The sequence below is a fragment of the Amblyraja radiata genome, chromosome 5 (genome assembly GCF_010909765.2).
Source record: "Amblyraja radiata isolate CabotCenter1 chromosome 5, sAmbRad1.1.pri, whole genome shotgun sequence".
Taxonomy (NCBI): domain Eukaryota; kingdom Metazoa; phylum Chordata; class Chondrichthyes; order Rajiformes; family Rajidae; genus Amblyraja; species Amblyraja radiata.
Window position 1 is genome coordinate 111,743,558 of NC_045960.1, and position 21,962 is coordinate 111,765,519.

The 21,962-nt window shown below is 47.2% G+C and overlaps 1 protein-coding gene across 3 annotated transcripts in view; it reads left to right on the forward strand.

Annotated features, from left to right (window-relative positions):
* Window positions 1-15,713, forward strand: part of cdk19 (cyclin dependent kinase 19) — a 243,388-nt gene extending 227,675 nt beyond the window's left edge. For 2 of the 3 annotated variants that reach the window (XM_033022000.1, XM_033021998.1), the window contains 2 exons: window positions 3,465-3,740; window positions 14,776-15,713. In XM_033022000.1, coding sequence (XP_032877891.1) covers window positions 3,465-3,740; window positions 14,776-14,901 — 402 coding nt within the window. In that variant the 3' untranslated portion in view covers window positions 14,902-15,713. The remainder of the gene's footprint in view (window positions 1-3,464; window positions 3,741-14,775) is intronic. The other variant, XM_033021999.1, reaches the window with a different exon arrangement.
* Window positions 15,714-21,962: the final 6,249 nt, after the last annotated feature.

The following is a 21,962-nucleotide window of genomic DNA, read 5'->3' on the forward strand; positions in this document are numbered from 1 at the left end:
ATGCGGGGTCTCTAGCCGAAATGTTGACCATCCATTTGTCTCCATTGATGCTGTTGCGACATGTTGACCTCCTCAAACTCTTTGTTTCTAACGGCGGCATGATGGCGCAGCGGTAGAGTTGCTGCCTCACAGCGTCAGAGACCCAGGTTCCAACCTGACTACGGGCGCTGTCTGTACAGAGTTTGTAAACTTCTCCCCGTGTCCTGCTTGGGTTTTCTCCGTGCTCCAGTTTCCTCCCATATTCTGAAGACGTGCAGGTTTGTAGGTTAATTGGCCTTGGTAAATTGGCCCTCATGTGTAGGATAGAACGAGTGAACAAGGTGATGGCTGGACATTCTCTGTCAAAATGTTATTGCTTGAACTGTTTATGGGCAGACATGCCATTCTCACTTCCAAGCAACATTTGCATTTATGCACAAAGGGTGGTGGGCGCACAGAACGAGCTGCCAGAGGAGGTCGTTGAGGCAGGGACAATCGCAACATTTCAGAAACAATTAGACAGGAACATGGATCGGAGAGGTTTGGAGGGATATGGGCCAAACACACACAGGTGGGACTAGTGTAGCTGGGACATGTTGGCCGGATTGGGCAGGTTGGGCTGATGGGCCGGTATCCACACTGTATCACTCTATGACTCTATAAACGCCTGGACCAGGATAACCACAAACAGAGGAACTCAGAAGGTTATTCTCAATTGTCAGTAGCACAGCCTCATTGTACAACATGCCTAAAGTGTTTAACCACGATTGTGAAACCTGTGATGCTGGAGTTACTCAGCGGGACAGGCAGCATCTCCGAAGAAAAGGAATAGGTGACGTTTCGGGTTGAGACCCTTCCTCAAGAGTCAACAGTGTTTTATTGTTATATGTCCCAGATAGAACAATGAAATTCTTACCTGCAGCACAACAGAATATGTAAACATAGTACGATGTAAACAATATAATAAATGAGAAAAAATGTTCAGTGTGTGTAATAGACAATAGGTGTAGGAGTAGGCCATTCGGCCCTTCGAGCCAGCACCGCCATTCAATGTGATCATGGCTGATCATCCCCAATCAGTACCCCGTTCCTGCCTTCTCCCCATATCCCCTGACTCGGCTATTTTTAAGAGCCCTATCTAGCTCTCTCTTGAAAGCATCCAGAGAACCTGCCTCCATCGCCCATTGAGGCAGAGAATTCCACAGACTCACCACTCTCTGTGACAAAAAGTGTTTCCTCGTCTCCGTTCTAAATTGCTTACTCCTTATTCTTAAACTGTGGCCCCTGGTTCTGGACTCCCCCAACATCGGGAACATGTTTCCTGCCTCTAGCGTGTCCAAGCCCTTAACAATCTTGTATGTTTCAATGAGATCCCCTCTCATCCTTTTAAACTCCAGAGTGTACAAGCCCAGCTGCTCCATTCTCTCAGCATATGACAGTCCCGCCATCCCGGGAATTAACCTTGTAAACCTACGCTGCACTCCCTCCATAGCAAGAATGTCCTTCCTCAAATTAGGGGACCAAACCTGCACACAATACTCCAGGTGTGGTCTCACTAGGGTTCTGTACAACTGCAGAAGGAGTATATATACATGTACATACATACATATATACATGTGTAGGAAAGAACTGCTGATGCTGGTAAGCGGTTGAAATTGAAGATAGACACAAAATGCTGGATTAACTCAGCGGGTCAGGCAGTATCTCTGGAGAAAAGGAATGGGTGGCATTTATGGTCGAGACCTATTCTTCAGACCTGAAGAAGGGTCTCGATCCAAAACATCACACATTCCTTCTCTCCAGAGATGCTGCCTGACCCGCTGAGCTACTCCAACATTTTGTGTCTACATATATACATCATGGGTGGCACGGTGGTGCAGCATTAGAGTTGCTTCCTTATAGCACCACAGATCCGGGTTTGATCACTGGGCGTTGCGGACTCTGGGCTGAGGGCCGGTTTCTGAGCACGGTAGAGCAGCGGTAGAGTTACTGCTTTGGAGCGCTTGCAATGCAGGAGACCCAGGTTCGATCCTGACTATGGGTGCTGTCTGTACGGAGTTTGTACGTTCTCCCTGTGACTTGCATGGGTTTTCTCAGAGATCTTCGGGTTTTCTCCCGCACACTCCAAAGACGTACAGGTTTGTAGGTTAATTGTAGAATAAGGAGTAAGCCATTTAGAACGGAGACGAGGATAACACTTTTTCTCACAGAGAGTGGTGAGTCTGTGGAATTCTCTGCCTCAGAGGGCGGTGGAGGCCGGTTCTCTGGATGCTTTCAAGAGAGAGCTAGATAGGGCTCTTAAAAATAGCGGAGTTAGGGGGTATGGGGAGAAGGCAGGAACGGGGTACTGATTGGGGATGATCAGCCATGATCACATTGAATGGCGGTGCTGGCTCGAAGGGCCGAATCTATATTTAACAAATTAACAATCAGACATGGGCAGTGTGATGTGTGATGGCTGATGTTGATGATGTGATGCTTGATGTTGACGATGTGATGCTTGATGTTGATGCTTGATGTTGACGATGTGATGCTTGATGTTGTGATGTGATGGATGATGTTGATGATGTGATGCTTGATGTTGTGATGGTTGATGATGTGATGTTGATGATGTGATGGTTGATGTTGTGATGGTTGATGATGTGATGGTTGATGATGTTGATGATGTGATGCTTGATGATGTGATGATGTGGTGTTGATGATGTGATGCTTGATGTTGATGATGTGATGCTTGATGTTGATAATGTGGTGTTGATGATGTGATGGTTGATGATGCTGATGATGTGATGCTTGATGATGTGATGCTTGATGTTGATGATGTGATGCTTGATGTTGATGATGTGATGCTTGATGTTGATGATGTGATGCTTGATGTTGATGATGTGATGCTTGATGTTGATGATGTGATGCTTGATGTTGATGATGTGATGCTTGATGTTGATGATGTGATGCTTGATGTTGATGATGTGATGGTTGAAGTTGATGATGTGATGCTTGATGTTGATGATGTGACGCTTGATGTTGATGATGTGACGCTTGATGTTGATGATGTGACGCTTGATGTTGATGATGTGACGCTTGATGTTGATGATGTGACGCTTGATGTTGATGATGTGACGCTTGATGTTGATGATGTGACGCTTGATGTTGATGATGTGACGCTTGATGTTGATGATGTGACGCTTGATGTTGATGATGTGACGCTTGATGTTGATGATGTGACGCTTGATGTTGATGATGTGACGCTTGATGTTGATGATGTGACGCTTGATGTTGATGATGTGACGCTTGATGTTGATGATGTGATGCTTGATGTTGATGATGTGATGCTTGATGTTGATGATGTGATGCTTGATGTTGATGATGATGATGATGTGATGCTTGATGTTGATGATGTGATGCTTGATGTTGATAATGTGATGCTTGATGTTGATGATGTGATGGTTGAAGTTGATGATGAGCTGTTTTGTTCCTGTTTTCTGCAGAATCAGCAGCAAACACAGCAGCACCAGCAGACAGCCCAGCAGAACCAGCAGCAGCAGCAGCAGCAGCAGCAGCAGCAGGCCGCACAGCAACAAAGCAGCTCGCAGACCAACGGCACAGCGGCTGGGGGCACTGGTGGTGTCGGCAGTGGTACGGCTGCGGGGAGTCTCCAGCACAACCAGGACAGCGGGCTCAGCCAGGGACCTCCCACCAAGAAGCCTCGTCTCGGGACATCCGCCACATCTTCCGGCTCACAGGCCATGGCTGCCGATTATCAGGTATTCCACTTCATCACCTCCCCAAATAAAACTACCCCGACACTGTCACAGAGTAACAGAGTGACACAGCACGGAAACAGGCCAAGTCCTCCATGCCAACCAACATGTCCCAGCTACACTGGTCCCACCTGCCTGCGTATGGTCCATATACCTCCAGCTCCGTCCTATCCATGTACCTGTCCAATTATTTCTTAAAAGTTGGGATAGTCCCTGCCTCAACTACCTCCTCTGGCAGCTTGTTCCATACACCCACCATCCTCTGTGTGCAAAGGTTACCCCTCCAGCTCCTATTAAATCTTTTCCCCTTCACCTTAAACCTATGTCCTCTGGTTCTCGATTCCCCTACTCTGGGCATGAGACTCTGGGCATCTACGCTCTCATGATTTTGTACACCTCTGGGTAAGATCACCCCTCATCCTCCTGCGCTCCTAGGAATAGAGTCCCAGCCCGCTCAACCTCTCCCTATAGAAGTATTCCACATTCATCACCTCTTCGAATAAAACCACGCTGACACTGTTATAGAATGACAGAGTCACACAGCGCGGAAACAGGCCAAGTCTTCCACGCCAACCAACATGTCCCAGCTACACTAGTCCCACCTGCCCACGTTTGTCCCAGATCCATCCAAACTTGTCCTATCCATGTATCTGTCCAAGTGCCTTTTAAATGCTGTTATAGTCCCAGACTCAACTACCTCCTCCGGCAGTTCGTTCCATACACCCACCACCCTCTGTGTGAAAAGGTTGCCCCTCACGTTCCTATTAAATCTTTCTCCCCTCTCCTTGTTGTTGTTGATGATCTTGTTTATTGCAAACATAAAAGTTCAGTTCAGTTTAGTTTATGGTCAGCGGTGCTGGCTCGAAGGGCCAAATGGCCTCCTCCTGCACCTATTTTCTATGTTTCTATGTCACGTGTACCGAGGTGCAGTGAAAAGCTTTTGTTACGTGCTAACCAGTCAGTGAAAACGCAGTACATGATTACCATCGAGCCATTCACAGTGTACAGATAAGGGAGAGATTTCAGAGTGTGGAGCGATTGTAATATAGAAACATAGGCAATAGGTGCAGGAGTAGGCCATTTGGCCCTTCGAGCCTGTACCACCATTCAATATGATCATGGCTGATCATCCAACTCAGTATCCTGTACCTACCTTCTCTCCATACCCCCTGATCCCTTTAGCCACAAGGGCCACATCTAACTCCCTCTTAAATCTAGCCATTTAACTGGCTTCAACTACCTTCTGTGACAGAGAATTCCACAGATCCACCACTCTCTGTGTAAAAAATGATTTTCTCATCTCGGTCCTAAAAGACTTCTCTCTTATCCTTAATCGAAAATGGCGGCGTACCTGAATGCAGCGGTTTTGCCCTCCCCGTGTGGATGTTGTTGTTTTTGTCTGTTTTGTCCGTTTGTCTGTGGACCTGCGACTCGAAGTACAACCGGCAGGACCTTCTAAGGATTGGGACGCTGTGTAGCGAACTAGAGTTCGCAAGAAGCTCCCACAACGATTATATCCCGCCAGAAATCACCCACCCAGCGGAGTCCGAGTGGATCACCATACCGAAAGGACGGTGCGGGAGGCGGCGCAGACGGAGGCGGCAGAAGCGCGGTTGTCGAGCCGGCATTCACGCTAGGCTAAAGGAAGATCCTTACAGACCAGCGCTACCCAGCATCTTTTTGACGAACGCCCGATCGCTCAGCAACAAGATGGACGAGCTGGAGCTGATCACTGAAGAAAACACAACTGTACAAACCTGCTCGATCATGGTGGTAACTGAGACCTGGCTTCACGCTGGGATCCCGGACGAGGCCATCAGTCTGGTAGGTCGCACAACACACCGGGCCGACAGGAGCAGTGACTCTGGTAAGAGCAGAGGAGGGGGGTTATGTATTTACTCTTGTGACAAATGGTGTACAAATGTAAACGTTGTCGAGAGACATTGTTCACCAGACATGGAGTTTATTACATTGAAATGTCGACCCTTCTACCTGCCGCGGGAGTTCACAGCTGTCGTTATTCTGGCTGTTTATATTCCACCAAGTGCCAACGTCAAGCTAGCACTGAACACCCTGCTAGCATCAATCAACAAATTACAGACTGCGCACCCTGATGGGATTTTCATCGTGGCTGGAGATTTCAACCAGGCTAATCTAAAAACTGTCCTCCCTAAATTCCACCAGCATGTCACGTGTCCGACGAGAGGTCAAAATACACTGGATCACGTATACAGCAACATTAGGGATGGATACAAAGCCTCCTCTCTCCCTCACCTCGGCCAGTCTGACCATCTATCACTCTTTCTCACCCCGGCATACAGACCTCTCATTATGAGAACCAAGCCCAGTGTGAGAAGCATAAAGACTTGGCCCGAGGGCGCTGCCGCCCAACTTCAGGACTGTTTTGAGCGCACCGAGTGGGACCTGTTTGCAAACCAGGACATACAAGAATACACATCCACAGTCATGTTCTATATACAGAACTGTATCAACAACGTCACTGTCGACAGGGAGGTCAGGTGCTATCCAAACAACAAACCATGGATGACCAGGGATGTCAGGAAACTGCTGAGGGAACGCAACTCAGCCTTTAGATCTGGCAGTGATGAATTGTACAGCACTGCCAGATCTAAACTAAAGAGAGCCATTAAAGAGGCAAAGACAGCCTATGGAAGAAGGTTAGAGGGGTATTTTAACGAGAGGGACCCTCGGCGTGTCTGGCAGGGCATTCAGCAACTTACCAACTACAAGGGCAAGGGGGGGCCGACCATCTGCAGCAGTAACAACTCGCTAGCTGAGGAGCTCAACCATTTTTTCACCCGTTTTGAGCTGAATGAGGCGGAGCCTGCACCTGCAGCCGCACCCAGCACTGACGACCTGGCACTCACGGTGCCACTCACTGTGAGTACGGAGGGCGTCAGAAGAACACTTCGCAGGGTCAACCCCAGGAAGGCTGCTGGCCCAGATGGCATCCCAGGGAGAGTATTGCGGGACTGTGCAGACCAGTTAGCGGAGGTTTTTAGCGACATCTTCAACCTCTCTCTGTCAACGTGCACTGTCCCTAAATGCTTTAAGACTGCTACCATCGTGCCTGTACCCAAAAAAACATCCATTACCAGCTTGAATGACTATAGACCTGTTGCTCTCACTTCAACGGTGATGAAGTGTTTTGAACGGCTGGTCCTGGCCCACATTAAGTCCTCACTCCCATCCACCCTGGATCAGCATCAGTTTGCATATACAGCTAATAGGTCAACGGAGGATGCCATCAACATGGCTCTACATTCTACACTGACACATCTGGAGCGTCCTGGCTCATATGTGAGGATGTTATTTGTAGATTTTAGTTCTGCATTTAATAAAATTATCCCCAGCAGAGTGGTGGACAAACTGTCTGATCTGGGTGTTAATGCAAACACATGCGGATGGATTAAGGACTTTTTAACAGACCGCCCACAGACTGTCAGGATGGGGTCCAATTACTCCCCAGTCCTGACGCTCAGCACAGGAGTGCCACAAGGTTGTGTGCTGAGTCCCATCTTGTATACAATATACACTTATGACTGTATACCAACACACAGTACAAACAGGATCATCAAGTTTGCGGACGACACGACTGTGGTGGGACTGATAAACAACAACGACGAGTCTGCCTACAGGGATGAAGTCCAAAAACTGACTGTCTGGTGTACCAAAAACAACCTGGTACTCAACCCATCAAAGACAAAAGAACTGGTCGTTGACTTCAGGAGGAAGAGGAGAGAGGAACCTGCTCCCTTGTACATCAAAGGAGACATGGTGGAGAGAGTCACCGGCTTTAAGTTCCTGGGAATAAACATCTCCCAGGACCTCAAATGGCAAATGAACACCGTCACTCTCGTGAAGAAGTCACATCAGCGGCTGTATTTCCTGAGGTCTCTGCGGAGAGCAAACGTCTCACAGCCGCTGCTGCTGTCCTTCTACCGATGCGCCGTGGAAAGTATCCTCTCCTATGGAATCCTGGTGTGGTTTGCTAGCTGTACTGTGGCTGAGAGGAGGGCGCTGCAGGGAATTATAAAAACTGCGCAGAGCATTACAAACGCTCAACTACCCTCCTTGGATGACATATATAGGGCCCGATGCTTGCGCCGGGCCACAAGCATCAAGCAGGACACATCCCACCCTGCCAACCACCTTTTTACTCTGCTACCCTCTGGGAGGCGATTCAGGTCTCAGTCAGACTTAAAAATAGTTTCTACCCATGTGCGATAAAAGAGCTAAATTCCAACAGAGAACACTGGGGAAGCAAAATATAATTCCAAGAAATGCCGCCAAATTCTTTTAAACTCTTTTAAAATACTTATTTATTATTTTACTAATAAGTGTACATATGTGTTAATGGTTGTCGTGTTTGTATTTTTTTAACCGGAGGAGATGTAATGGAATTTCATTGCACAGTTTGTGCAATGACAATAAACGTATTCATTCATCATTCATTCATAAACTGTGACCCCTTGTCCTGGACTTCCCCAACATCGGGAATAATCTTCCTGCATCTAGCCTGTAAGTTTCTATAAGATCCCCCTCAATCTTCTAAATTCTAGCGTGTACAAGCCAAGTCTATCCAGTCTTTCTTCATACGAAAGTCCTGCCATCCCAGGAATCAGTCTGGTGAACCTTCTCTGTACTCCCTCTATGGCAAGAATGTCCTTCCTCAGATTAGGAGACCAAAACTGTACGCAATACTCCAGGTGTGGTCTCACCAAGACCCTGTACAACTGCAGTAGAACCTCCCTGCTCTTATACTCAAATCCTTGTGATTGTTGATCTGCTTCTGTCAGTGGCGAGCACGCGGATAGTCGCCTAGGTTGGACGCCATCTTGGATAGCAGTAAGTGAACAAATCTGTGGAAATATTCTCGGATTAATGCCCTTAGAAAAACATTGGAGGGCAGCAGGCAAAACCTTAACTGGTTCAATGTATGACAATGTTGACCACATAGGGGCTAAAGGAGTTGTCCACCATCAACCATGTCAGAGTTTACCACAATTAAAGTCCTGTCAGGATCTGCACGTTCACTGTATAACTTCACCCTTTCTTGCTAACTATAAAACTGCAAGATACAAGATATGGACAATGAAATTCTTGCTTTGCTTCAGCACAACAGAACACAGTGGGCATGAATACTGAACAGATCAGTGTGTCCATATACCATTATATAAATATATACACACGTGAATAAATAAACTGATAAAGTGCAAATAACAGATAATGGGCTATTAATGTTCAGAGTTTTGTCCGAGCCGAGTTTAATAGCCTGATGGCTGTGGGGAAGTAGCTATTCCTGAACCTGGTCCTACTGTCCACAGCATCTGTGCTGAACATGATGCTATGAGGTAAAATTAGTTTATAATTAGACTCCTTTGGACAGCGGTTCTCATGGGTGACCACCAAAGGTACAGCGGTTGTCATGGGTGACTTTAATCTACATTTAGATTGGGGCAACCAAACTGGTAGCAGCGCTGAGGAGGAGGATTTCCTGGAATGTATACGGGACGGTTTTCTAAACCAATATGTAGAGGAACCAACTAGAGGACAGGCCATCCTAGACTGGGTATTGTATAATGAGGAAGGATTAGTTAGCGATCTTGTTGTGCAAGACTCCTTGGGCAACAGTGACCATAATATGGTGGAATTCTGCATTAGGATGGAGAGTGACACGGTTAATTCATAGACTAGGGTCCTGAACTCGAATAAAGGAGACTTTGAAGGTATGAGAGGGGAATTGGCTAGGATAGACTGATAAATTATACTTAAAGGGTTGACGGTGCAGATGCAATGGCAAAGATTTAAAGACTGCATGGATGAACTACAGAAATTGTTCATCCCTGTCTGGCGAAAAAATAAAACGGGGAAGGCAGCTCAACCATGGCTGACGAGGGAAGTCAAGGACAGTGTTAAAGCCAAGGAAGAGGCTTATAAATTGGCCAGAAGAAGCGGCAAACCAGAATAAGGGGTCGGCCATTTAGTAATGAGATGAGGAAAAATGCTTTCACCCAGAGAGTTGTGAATCTGGAATTCTCTGCCACAGAAGGCCGATTCACTGGATGTTTTCAAGAGTGAGTTAGATTCCTGTTTGCGCTTTATATTGATTTTAGAAGAAACGCTACCACGTACGGCTGTGATTTTTGGTCATCTTACTCAGAGTCCCCCTCTGCTCATCAGGTGCCGAGGATTTTTCCCATCGATGAAAAATAAGAGTTATTAGTGTTTAAAAAATGTTGAGATTCTCTCTCCTGTCAATCATGCCATGAAGGCCACGCCCCTTCTGGTGGGAGGGGGGGAGGGACTATAAAATCCGGAAGTGTGGGCGTGGCTCAGTCTCTGCAAGATGGGGGAGGGAGAGGTCACGACTCGCTGTCTTTAGTGGTCTTGCACCCTGCTTGAAATGGTATGAAACTGCACTTGAATTTGATGGCCCTGCACCCTGCTAGAAATGGAATTGCAAGGAATAGCCGTGAGTCAACTGTGAGCCCACCAGCCGTGAGTGAATGAGCTGCCAGCACAACAGGCTTGAGTGACTGAGCCGCCAGCCCAAGAAACCATTCGGCCCACAATGTCCATACTAGCCCTCTGGAAACCAGTCCCGTCAGCGCACAACACCCATGCTAGCGCTCCAGAAAGCCCCCCCCCACACTGGCTATCAATATTGGAATTGGTGGAGTGGTGGAATATTGCGTTGGGGACCAGCCCTCCCGTATGATGCTGGGACCCAACGTGTCCCACTTAGTCTAGTATATTACTAAAACTCTCATGTTGTTTGTTTGCGTGCGTGCGTGCGTGTGCGTAATATTCCAAAATCCCTCCAAAGCGGTATGTGACAACGCTACAGTTTTTGGCTCACCTTCATCACCATTGTCCTGGGATTTAAATGAAATAAGTTTCGTTTGGATTGAAGGTATATTTTACACGTTATTGACATTTAAAACTTTACAAAAATCACTTTTCTAACCATTTTTCCACTTGCCCTGCCACGTTTGACGTCACAATGGGATTCCGAATCTCATTTCCATTCAAAAAATGCGATTTAAAAAAAACCCTCAGTTTTAATCAAATTCCTCTGTTTTCATTAACAGCTAACATTGTTTAGGTTATTTTAAATTAAAAACGCGATTTTCATTGTGGGGGCGTGGGATAGGGGGGAGGTGTCGTTTAAAAAAATACATTGTGATTTTCATTGTGGGAGGGGTGGGTTTCGGGGGAGGTGAGGAGTGGGGGATAGAGGGAGAAGAGGGGGGTAGGGAGGGGAGAGGGGTTATGGAGGGAGGGAGTGACTGAGGGTAGGGGAAAGGAAAGGGAGGGCGAGGTGAGGGGAGAGTGGAAGAGGAGAGGGGAAAGATGAAGGAGGGTAAAGAAAAGGGGCAGGGAGTGCTGGGGGGATGAGGGGGGAATGGAGGAGGAGGATAGGGGTTGGAAGAGGGGTGGCGAGGTGCAGTTGGGGAGGGTTGCCGTGAGTCACGTCACAACGGGACCCCGTCAGACGCGCCTGCGCAGTGGGGGGCTATGGGAGAGTGGTGGAATATTGCCTAGGGGGAACAGGCCCAACGAGTCTGCACCTGATCTAGTTCTTTGTAAAATTAACAAAACCAGTGCAATTTTTAAAATATTTTATAATAGCCCTGTCCCACTGTACGAGTTAATTCCAAGAGCTCTCTCGAGTTTAAAAAAAATCAAACTCGTGGTAAGCACGGAGAATGAACGTAGCGGGTACGTCGGAGCTCGGGGGCGTCTCTTCGCGGCTCGTAACGCTAACGGCAGGTACTCGGGAAGACTCGCTAATGGCAGGTAAGCACGGGAAGACTCGTGAAGATTTTTCAACATGTTGAAAAATGTCCACGAGAGCCCCGAGTACCGACGAGTGGCCATTACCGTAAATCTCCAATTTCGAATCAGGGCAAACTCGGGGAGAGCTCTTGGAATGAACTCATACAGTGGGACAGGGCTTTAAATGATTTAACTGTTGCAGTTGTTTCGATGCTACTCAGTTGATCTTTTGTTCCTGTACTGTTAATATTGAGAAATTACTTCTGTGTTTTGTAAGTCCTTTGTTTATTTTTGTATTGAATAGATAGTATGTACAAAATGTCAAGCCTGCAGGATATCATAATCTAGTCACGAATGTTATTGGAAACAGACCGGAGCAATAACCAAGTGCAGAATATAGTGTTACAGCTTTATAGCCTCACAGTCATGGTCACAGTGTGATACAGTGTGGAAACAGGCCCTTTGGCCAAACTAGCCCACACCGGCCAACAATGTCCCACCTACACTAGTCCCACCTGCCTGCGTTTGATCCATATACCTCTAAACCTGTCCTATCCATGTATCAGTCCAACTGTTTCTTAAACAATGGGATAGTCCCAGCCTCAACTACCTCCTCTGGCAGCTTGTTCCATACACCCACCACCCTCTGTGTAAAAAAGTTACCCCTCGGATTCCTATTAAATCTTTTCCCCTTCACCTTGAACCTATGTCCTCTGGCCCTCGATTCCCCTACTCTGGGTAAAAGACTCTGTGCATCTACCCGATCTATTCCTCTCATGATTTTGTACACCTCAATAAGATTTCCCCTCATCCTCCTACGCTCCATGGAATAGAGACCCAGCCTACTCAACCCCTCCCTATAGCTCACACCCTCTAGTCCTGGCAACATCTCCGTGAATATTTTCTAAACCCTTTAAAGGTTACAAAGAAAGTGCAAGTAAAAACAGTACAAGGCCTGCAATGACATAGGTTGGAAGATTAGGGCCCACACCAAGCTCATGGTACTCGTAACTACAAAGTACCATTGAACCATTGACCATTCAGTAGTCGTATGCTGTATCTTTAAACTAAACTAAACTAAACTAACTGTATTTGTTACCCTTACATGCGACCTACCAAAGTACAACACCTCACATTTGCACATAAAACTAATTTTGCCCGTCTGTCCCTCCATAGATGCTGCCTAGCCCGCTGAGTTCTTCCAGCACTTTGTGTTTTCCTCAAGGTACCAGCATTTGAAAATTCCATGCATCGGCTTGGATGATCTGATGATTTAAAAAGTGTATTTGAATTTTCATTCCTACTGTATATATTGTGTTGGAAGAAACTGAAGAGGCTGGTTTACACCGAAGATAGACACAAAATGCTGGAGTAACTCAGTCAGACAGGCAGCATATCTGGAGAGAAGGGATGGGTGACATTTCGGGTAGAGACCCTTCTTCAGACGGAGGGGAGAGGGAGGCTAGAGATATGGAAGGGTAAGGAATAAAAACGACAGCAGGCAGTGAAGAAAGCTAATGGCATGTTGGCCTTCATAGTGAGAGGATTTGAGTTAAGGAGCAAGGAGGTCTTACTGTAGTTGTACTGGGCCCTGGTGAGACCCCACCTGGAGTATTATGTGCAGTTTGGGTCTCGTAGTTTGAGGATGGACATTCTTGCTATTGAGGGAGTGCAGCGTAGGTTCACCAGGTTAATTCCCGGGATGGCGGGACTGTCATATGCTGAGAGAATGGAGCGGCTGGGCTTGTATACTGCAGTTTAGAAGGATGAGAGGGAATCTTGTAGAAACATACAAAATTCTTAAGGGATTGGACATGATAGATGCAGGAAAAATGTTCCCGATGTTAGGGGAGTCCAGAACCAGGGGTCACTGTTTAAGAATATGGTGTAGGCCATTTAGGACATAGATGAGGAAAAACGTTTTCACTCCGAGCCAAGTCAAGTCAAGTCTATTCGTCACATACGCATACGAGATGTGAAGTGAAATGAAAAGTGGCAATGCTTGTGGATTGTGCAAAAATACTACAAAACAGAATGGAACAGAATCATATATTCACAGACGGCAGTGGAGGGCAGTTCCCTGGATGTTTTCAAGAGAGTGTTAGATTTAGCTCTTAGGGCTAGCGGAATCAAGGGATTTGGGGAGAAAGCAGGAAAGGGGTACTGATTTTGGATGATCAACCATGATCATATTGAATGGCGGTGCTGGCTCGAAGGGCCGAATGGCCTACTCCTGCACCTATTTTCTCTGTTTCTATGAAAGCAGATGATGATAAGGAAATGTCATCCTACCACAATGAGTGAGCAGTGATGAACTACTATCTACCATTTTGGTGACCCTCAGACTATCTTTGATCGGACTTTGCTGACTTTACCTTGCACTAAACGTTATTCCCTTATCATGTATCTGTTCACTGTAAATGGCTCGATTATAATCATGTATTGTCTTTCCGCTGACTGGATAGCACGCAACAAAAAAGCTTTTCACTGTACCTCGGTACACGTGACAATATACTAAACTGAACTGAAATGTAGACACAAAATGCTGGAGTAACTCAGTGGGTGAGGCAGCATCTCTGGAGAGAAGGAATGGGCGACGTTTTGGATCGAGACCTTCAGACTGAAGTGTGAAGAAGGGTCTCAATAGACAATGGACAATAGGTGCAGGGGTAGGCCATTCGGCCCTTCGAGCCAGCACCGCCATTCAATGTGATCATGGCTGATCATCCCCAATCAGTACCCCGTTCCTGCCTTCTCCCCATATCCCCTGTCCGTTATTGTTAAGAGCCCTATCTAGTTCTCTCTTGAAAGCATCCAGAGAACCTGCCTCCACCGCCTTCTGAGGCAGAGAATTCCACAGACTCACCACTCTCTGTGAGAAAAAGTGTTTCCTCGTCTTCATTCTAAATGGCTTACTCCTTATTCTTAAACTGTGGCCCCTGGTTCTGGACTCCCCCAACATCAACATCAACACTAGGAACATGTTTCCTGCCTCTAGCGTGTCCAAATCCTTAACAATCTTTCTAGCGTGTCCAAACCCTTAACAATCTCGACCTGAAACATCGCCCATTCCTTCTCTCCAGAGATGCTGCCTCACCCGCTGAGTTACTCCAGCGTTTTGTGTCTACCTTCGAATTTTACCAGCTTTCCAGCACATGAGCTGTAATGTAGAATGTGTTCATCGTTAGCTCGAGCATATCTTGTACTGCTGACATGGTGTTTTTGGTCTTTGCAGCACGCCGCTCCTCGCCTGAGTTACCAAAGCAATGTCCAGGGTTCTTCCCAGTCTCAGACCACCACTGGCTATGCTTCTTCAACCCAGCAGAATTCTCAGTACCCTCACCAGACTCACAGGTACTGATCAGCACCAGCCGTTCAACCAGCATCACAGGAACATCTACAGCAATGTTGATTAATGCACAAAGGTCCCTGTAAGTGGAGTCCAATGAACCTGTCCATGCACGTAAAGTTTCTTATACTCTGAAGTATAAACTTGCATTATTTAGCAGAGATTATTAGAAAAATGAAATAACCTTTTAGACAGCCGGGGTCATTTCAGTGAAGTAATGTGTAAATATCTTTTAAAGAGCAGGACGGTTGATTTGAGCTCTTTACTGAGTTCACTAAGTATCTAGAGCACTATGTGATGCTATCACAGTCTTTACACTTGCTTCCCCTCAACCTAAATGTAGGAATTCCATTTTTGTAAGCTTACGGGGCAAAAAATATTTAAAACACACATACACATCACGTTTAGGTACATCATTAATCACGTAACTCTTTAAGCACTCGATGGTTTTGTGTAGATGGCTGTTTGTGGTTTTTTTTTAAACTTGTACTTTTAATTGATATATATTTTTCATTTTTGCTGCACATCTAAACCAGTTCTGCAGAAATACCTTTTTATTTATTTTTTGTAAGTTTTTCTTCGCCAGGTGTTTAGATTTGAGTTGCTCAAACGTAAAACAGGGTGGGTTGACAGCAAGTGTGAAGAGCGTTGGTTTTACCTGTTAAAGCAGCAATGCCTGTGGCAGGTCCCAGCATGGTCCCCACTCAAAGATCCTATAGCGGAGCAAGATAGACCACTCCTACTAAATGCAATGGGCTGAAGTGTAGTACGCAAAGGAACGGAACGTGGGCCTTTTTTCATCCATTTCAGTAACCCGACCCGACCCGACCAGACCCGCAGTGTAATCAACGATGCGGGGGAACAGTTTGTGTTAATAAATTATAATTCTGAAAATGAGAAGATTTTTACCAAAGAACTTTGATTTTTACGAGGATGTTTCCGTAACCGGCTTCCGTCTCCGCACTAGTATCTTTAGACTATAGACAATAGACAATAGACAATAGGTGCATGAGTAGGCCATTTGGCCCTTCGAGCCAACACCGCCATTCAATGTGATCATGGCTGATCATCCCCAATCAGTACCCCGTTCCTTCCTTCTCCCCATATCTCCTGACTCCGCTATTTTTAAGAGCCCTATCTTACTCGCTCTTGAAAGCATCCAGAGAACCTGCCTCAACCCCCCTCTGAGGCAGAGAATTCCACGGACTCCGCTACGGGATCTTTGGTGCGGAGACGGAAGCCGGTTACGGAAATGGTGCCGAATATTACCCATGAACCCGCCCATGACCGTACTACGTCTTTTTCGTCGAGTGGACTATCTTGCTCACTATAGGATCTTTGGCCCCAGTTGCTTCAAGGGGCCACACCTTTAGTAGAGCACAGCTCCAGTATTGAGCTTCACCCACTTTAGTGGGCGTTCCATCAGCGCTAATAAATATACATTCTCAGACCACGAGATACATATTGAGGATACCACAAATCAGATGCATCAACCCAAGTGCCTGAACTGCCAGTACGCGCTTTTGTAAACTAAGTCTGTGTTACTGGAACACTAGCTATACAATGATACATCAACTGAATATTCATCCCAGTCTTCCTTGCTCTCATTGCAACCTGTCCTATCATTCTGAGCTTTGCCAGTTACTCAGGGAGTCTTCAACTTTCATCCTCTTCAACTCTCTATCTGCCTAACGTCAAACACATCTGTCCACAGACCGGGCATCACTTTGTACGGCAGGCAGACGTTCCCAGTTCTGCGCCATCTACGGCTGGCTCTGCTGCCTCCCATCTCTCTCAGAGGTTGTAGGTTGTCTGCTGTAGTTAGAGTCATCGAGTGATACAGCGTGGAAACAGGCCCAACGGCTCCAACTTGCCCAAACCGACCAACACGTCCCGTCAACAACAACTCCGACCCCCGACGCATGTGGCAAGGCATCCAGGCCATCACGGACTACAGACCCTCCAACACCACCCCCACATCCAGCGACGCCTCCTTCCTTGAGGAGCTTAACCACTTCTATGGCCGCTTCGACAGGGACAATCTAGAGACAGCCATCAAGGCTGTGCTACCTGCCGATCACCAACCCCTCACACTCACCCCCTACGACGTATTCGTGGCACTGAGTAGGACTAATGCACGTAAAGCTGCTGGCCCTGACGGCATCCCCGGGCGCGTGCTCAGGGCCTGTGCTGCGCAGCTGACAGACGTCTGGACTGACATCTTCAACCTGTCACTTGCCCAAGCAGTTGTCCCCACGTGCCTTAAATCCACCTCCATCGTGCCAGTGCCAAAACACTCCACTGCGGCAAGCCTCAACGACTTCCGCCCAGTTGCACTTACCCCCATCATCACCAAGTGCTTCGAGAGGCTGGTCCTGGCACACCTCAAAAGCTGCCTACCCCCCACACTGGATCCCTATCAGTTTGCCTACCGCAAGAACAGGAGTACGGAGGATGCCATCTCAACGGCACTTCACTCCGCCCTCTCCCACCTCGACAACAGAGACACTTACGTAAGAATGCTGTTCATCGATTACAGCTCAGCATTCAACACCATTATACCATCAAAACTGATCACCAAACTCGGTAACCTGGGCATCGACCCCTCCCTCTGCAACTGGATACTGGACTTTCTAACCAACAGACCCCAGTCTGTTAGGTTAGACAAGCACACCTCTTCAACCCTCACCCTGAACACCGGCGTTCCACAGGGCTGTGTGCTGAGCCCCCTCCTCTACTCCCTCTTCACCTATGACTGCACACCTGTACATGGTACTAACACCATCATCAAGTATGCAGATGATACAACGGTGATTGGCCTCATCAGCAACAACGATGAGTCGGCCTACAGGGAGGAGGTCCAGCACTTAGCAGCATGGTGCGCTGACAACAACCTGGCCCTTAACTCCAAGAAGACCAAGGAGCTCATTGTAGACTTCAGGAAGTCCAGGGGCGGTACGCACACCCCCATCCACATTAACGGGACGGAGGTGGAACGTGTTTCTAGCTTCAGGTTCCTGGGAGTCAACATCTCCGATGACCTCTCTTGGACCCACAATACCTCAACTCTGATCAAGAAGGCTCACCAGCGTCTCTTCTTCCTGAGGAGACTGAAGAAGGTCCATCTGTCTCCTCAGATCCTGGTGAACTTCTACCGCTGCACCATCGAGAGCATCCTTACCAACTGCATCACAGTATGGTATGGCAACTGCTCTGTCTCCGACCGGAAGGCATTGCAGAGGGTGGTGAAAATTGCCCAACGCATCACCGGTTCCTCACTCCCCTCCATTGAGTCTGTCCAAAGCAAGCGTTATCTGCGGAGGGCGCTCAGCATCGCCAAGGACTGCTCTCACCCCAACCATGGACTGTTTACCCTCCTACCATCCGGGAGGCGCTACAGGTCTCTCCGTTGCCGAACCAGCAGGTCCAGGAACAGCTTCTTCCCGGCGGCTGTCACTCTACTCAACAACGTACCTCGGTGACTGCCAATCACCCCCCCACCCCCCGGACACTTATTATCACTTATTATTATTTATTTAAATCATTTGCTATGTCGCTCTTCCAGGGAGATGCTAAATGCATTTCGTTGTCTCTGTACTGTACACTGACAATGACAATTAAAATTGAATCTGAATCTGAATCTGAATCTGATCTACACTCGACCCACCTGCCTGCATTTGGCCCATATCTCTCCAAACCCATCCTATCCATGTACCTGTCTAAATGTTTCTTCAATGTTGCGATGGTCCCTGCCTCAACTACCTCCTGTGGCAGCTCATTCCACACACTCACTACCCTCTGTGTGAAAATGTTACCCTTCAGGTTTCTATTCAATCTTTCCTCCTTCACTTTAAACCTATGTCCTCCGGTTCCCGATTCTTCTCCTCTGGGCAAGAGACTGTGCATTCACCCGATCTATTCCTCTAAAGATTTTGTACACCTCTATAAGATTACCTCTCATCTTCCTGCGCTCTAAGGAATAGAGACCCAGCCTGCTCAACCTCTCCCTATAGCTCAGGCCCTCGAGACCTGGCAACATCCTTGTTGTGTAAGATTGTAATCTAATTAACACTAACAGTCATAGAGTCATGCAGCGTAGAAACAGGCCCCACTTGCCCATGCCGACCAACATGCCCCATCTACACTAGTAATGGGGCCTGCCAGTAATGGCAAGATACAATAGCATTTGAAACCTTTAAACGATACTGATTAAATTAAAGATCTTGTATCCATTTATATCTTCCAGCCACTATGACTTCCAGCATATGTTGCATAAAATATTGAGGCTTAAAAATCTTTGTTGCTTGTTAATATCTGTGAACACAATTTATTGTGGCCTGGATACAATTCCATTTCCTATAGATTGATTGTAAAACACAATTAGATTGGAGGGGAATTCTGCTGCCTGTGTTAATTGTACCACTGAAATGTCACCCGATAATGCTATTTATTGAGCCTGAAGAAGGGTCTCGACCCGGAACTTCACCCATTCCTTCTCTCCAGAGATGCTGCTGCCTGTCCCACTGAGTTACTCCAGCTTTTTTGTGCCATATCTTCGGTATCAACCAGCATCTGCAGTTCCTTCCTGCGCCAATGAAATTCCACATACAAAGTAAAAACTCAAAATGCTGCAAATACTCAGCAGCCCTGGAAGGATAAAGATAAAATCCCGTCAGAACTCGGAAGGGGAGACGGAAGCTTGTTAAGGGCCTGTCCCACTGTACGAGGTAATTCAAGAGCTCTCCCGAGTTTAAAAAAATAATCAAACTCGTGGTAACTCTTAGAATAAAGGGGAGGTCATTTAAGAGAGAGTTCGATAGAGCTCCAGGGGCTAGTGGAATCAAGGGATATGGGGAGAAGGCAGGCACGGGTTATTGATAGGGGACGATCAGCCATGATCACAATGAATGGCGGTGCTGGCTCGAAGGGCCGAATGGCCTCCTCCTGCACCTATTTTCTATATTTCTAAGTACGTAGAATGTACATAGCGGGTACGTCGGAGCTCGGGGACGTCTCTTAGCGGCTCGTAAAGCTAACGGCAGGTACTCGGGGAAACGCAGTAAGCTCATGAAGACTCGTGAAGATTTTTCAACATGTTGAAAAATGTCCACGAGAGCCCCGAGTACCTACGAGCGGCTAATACCGTAATTCTCCGAGTTCTAATCAGGGGAAACTCGAGAGAACTCTTGTATTAGCTCATACAGTGGGACAGCCCCATTAGTGTGTGGGAAGGGGAGGGTGTGAGAGCATTTCCGATGGGGTCAAACGTGGGTATAAGCTGTACAGCACATTATCTTAAGGGCCTGTCGCACCAGCATGCGATAGCATGCGTCATGCGCGACCAAATGTGGTGGCTTGAGGCGTACGGCCATGCGGGGCCGGTCCCAATTCGAACCACGGAGGCGTGTGGAGTTGTGCGGGGCTGGTCCCGACATCATACTCACCAATCAGCAGGGCAGGAGGCAGGCCGATTGAATTTGGACGTCGTACGGCGTCGGGCGGTTACGTCTTGAAAGTGTCCAGAGAACCTGCCTCCACTGCCCTCTGTGGCAGAGAATTCCACAGACTCATTACTCTCTGGGTGAAAAAGTGTTTCCTCACCTCCGTTCTAAATGGCTTACCCCTTATTCTTAAACTGTGGCCCCTGGTTCTTGACTCCCGCAACATCGGGAACATGTTTCCTGCCTCTAGTGTGTCCAAGCCCTTAATAATCTTATATTTCAATAAGATCCCCTCTTTATCCTTCTAAACTCCAGAGTGTACAAGCCCAGCTGCTGCATTCTCTCAGCATATGACAGTCCCGCCATCCTGGGAATTAACCTGTTGAACGTACGCTGCACTCCCTCAATAGCAAGAATGTCCTTCCTCAAATTAGGGGACCGAAACTGCTCACAATACTCCAGGAGTGGTCTCACTAGGGCCCTGTACAACTGCAGAAGGATCTCTTTGCTCCTATATTCGACTACTTTTCTTATGAAGGCCAACATGCCATTTTGTTTTCTTCACTGCGAATTTAACCTTCAAACCTGCATGTTGGAGTGTGGGAGGAAACCAGAGCTCCCGGAGAAAACCCACGCAGGTCACGGGGAGAGGGTACAAACTCCGTACAGACAGTGCCCGTAGTCAGGATGGAACCCGGGTCTCTGGCGCTGTGAGGCAGCAACTCTACCGCTGCACCACCGTGTTGCCCCTTTTTGTACGGCCCTTCCGACCCAATCCATTTTTCCCCTCTCATAAGATATCCATCCTGGACTCTGCTGCACAATGTAGGAAAAAGACTGAGATCACTCCGGGACTAGTTGGGTCCGTATACAAACTTACAATTGCATTTGTGCATCAAAATGGCGGAAATGCTCCTGCATTTCCTTAACAGCCATTTAACAACAGCAAGTACACCAGGTCGATGCCGGTCACTGCTGTCCACTCACTCACCGTCTCAGCCACTGCATCAAACAATGAACTGTGTATTGTATGTCATTTAATATCCTCTTCCCCTTGATGTTTACATTCTACAAATGCACCACTCCGGTGCTAAATCATTCACTGAAATAGTTACTAAATTACAACATTCACTACAATATTCATTGCAGCTTGGATTTCAGTTGTATAATAGTGTACTCACCGGAGCAGTTGGCCAGTAAGTGTATGAAAGTAGTGATCCTTCAACAAGGAGAACTGTGGCGCACATTCACCAGCCCCTTCAAGCTCAACCATTCATCAAACCAAAGATGGACACAAAGTGCCGGAGTAAGTCTGCGGGTCAGGCAGCATCTGTGGAGGGAAAGGATGGGTGACATTTCGGGTCGGGGTATCACAGAGTGATACAGTGTGGAAACAGGCCCTTCAGCCCAACTTGCCCACATGTTCCATCTACACTAGTCCCACCTGCCTGCGTTTGGCCCATATCCCTCTAAACCCGTCCTATCCATGAACCTGTCTAAATGTTTCTCAAACATTGCGATAGTCCCTGCCTCAACTACCTCCTCTGGCAGCTGGTTCCATCCACCCTTTTTTATGCAAAAGTTACCCCTCAGGTTCGTATATAAATCTTTTTCCCTTCACTTAAAACCTGT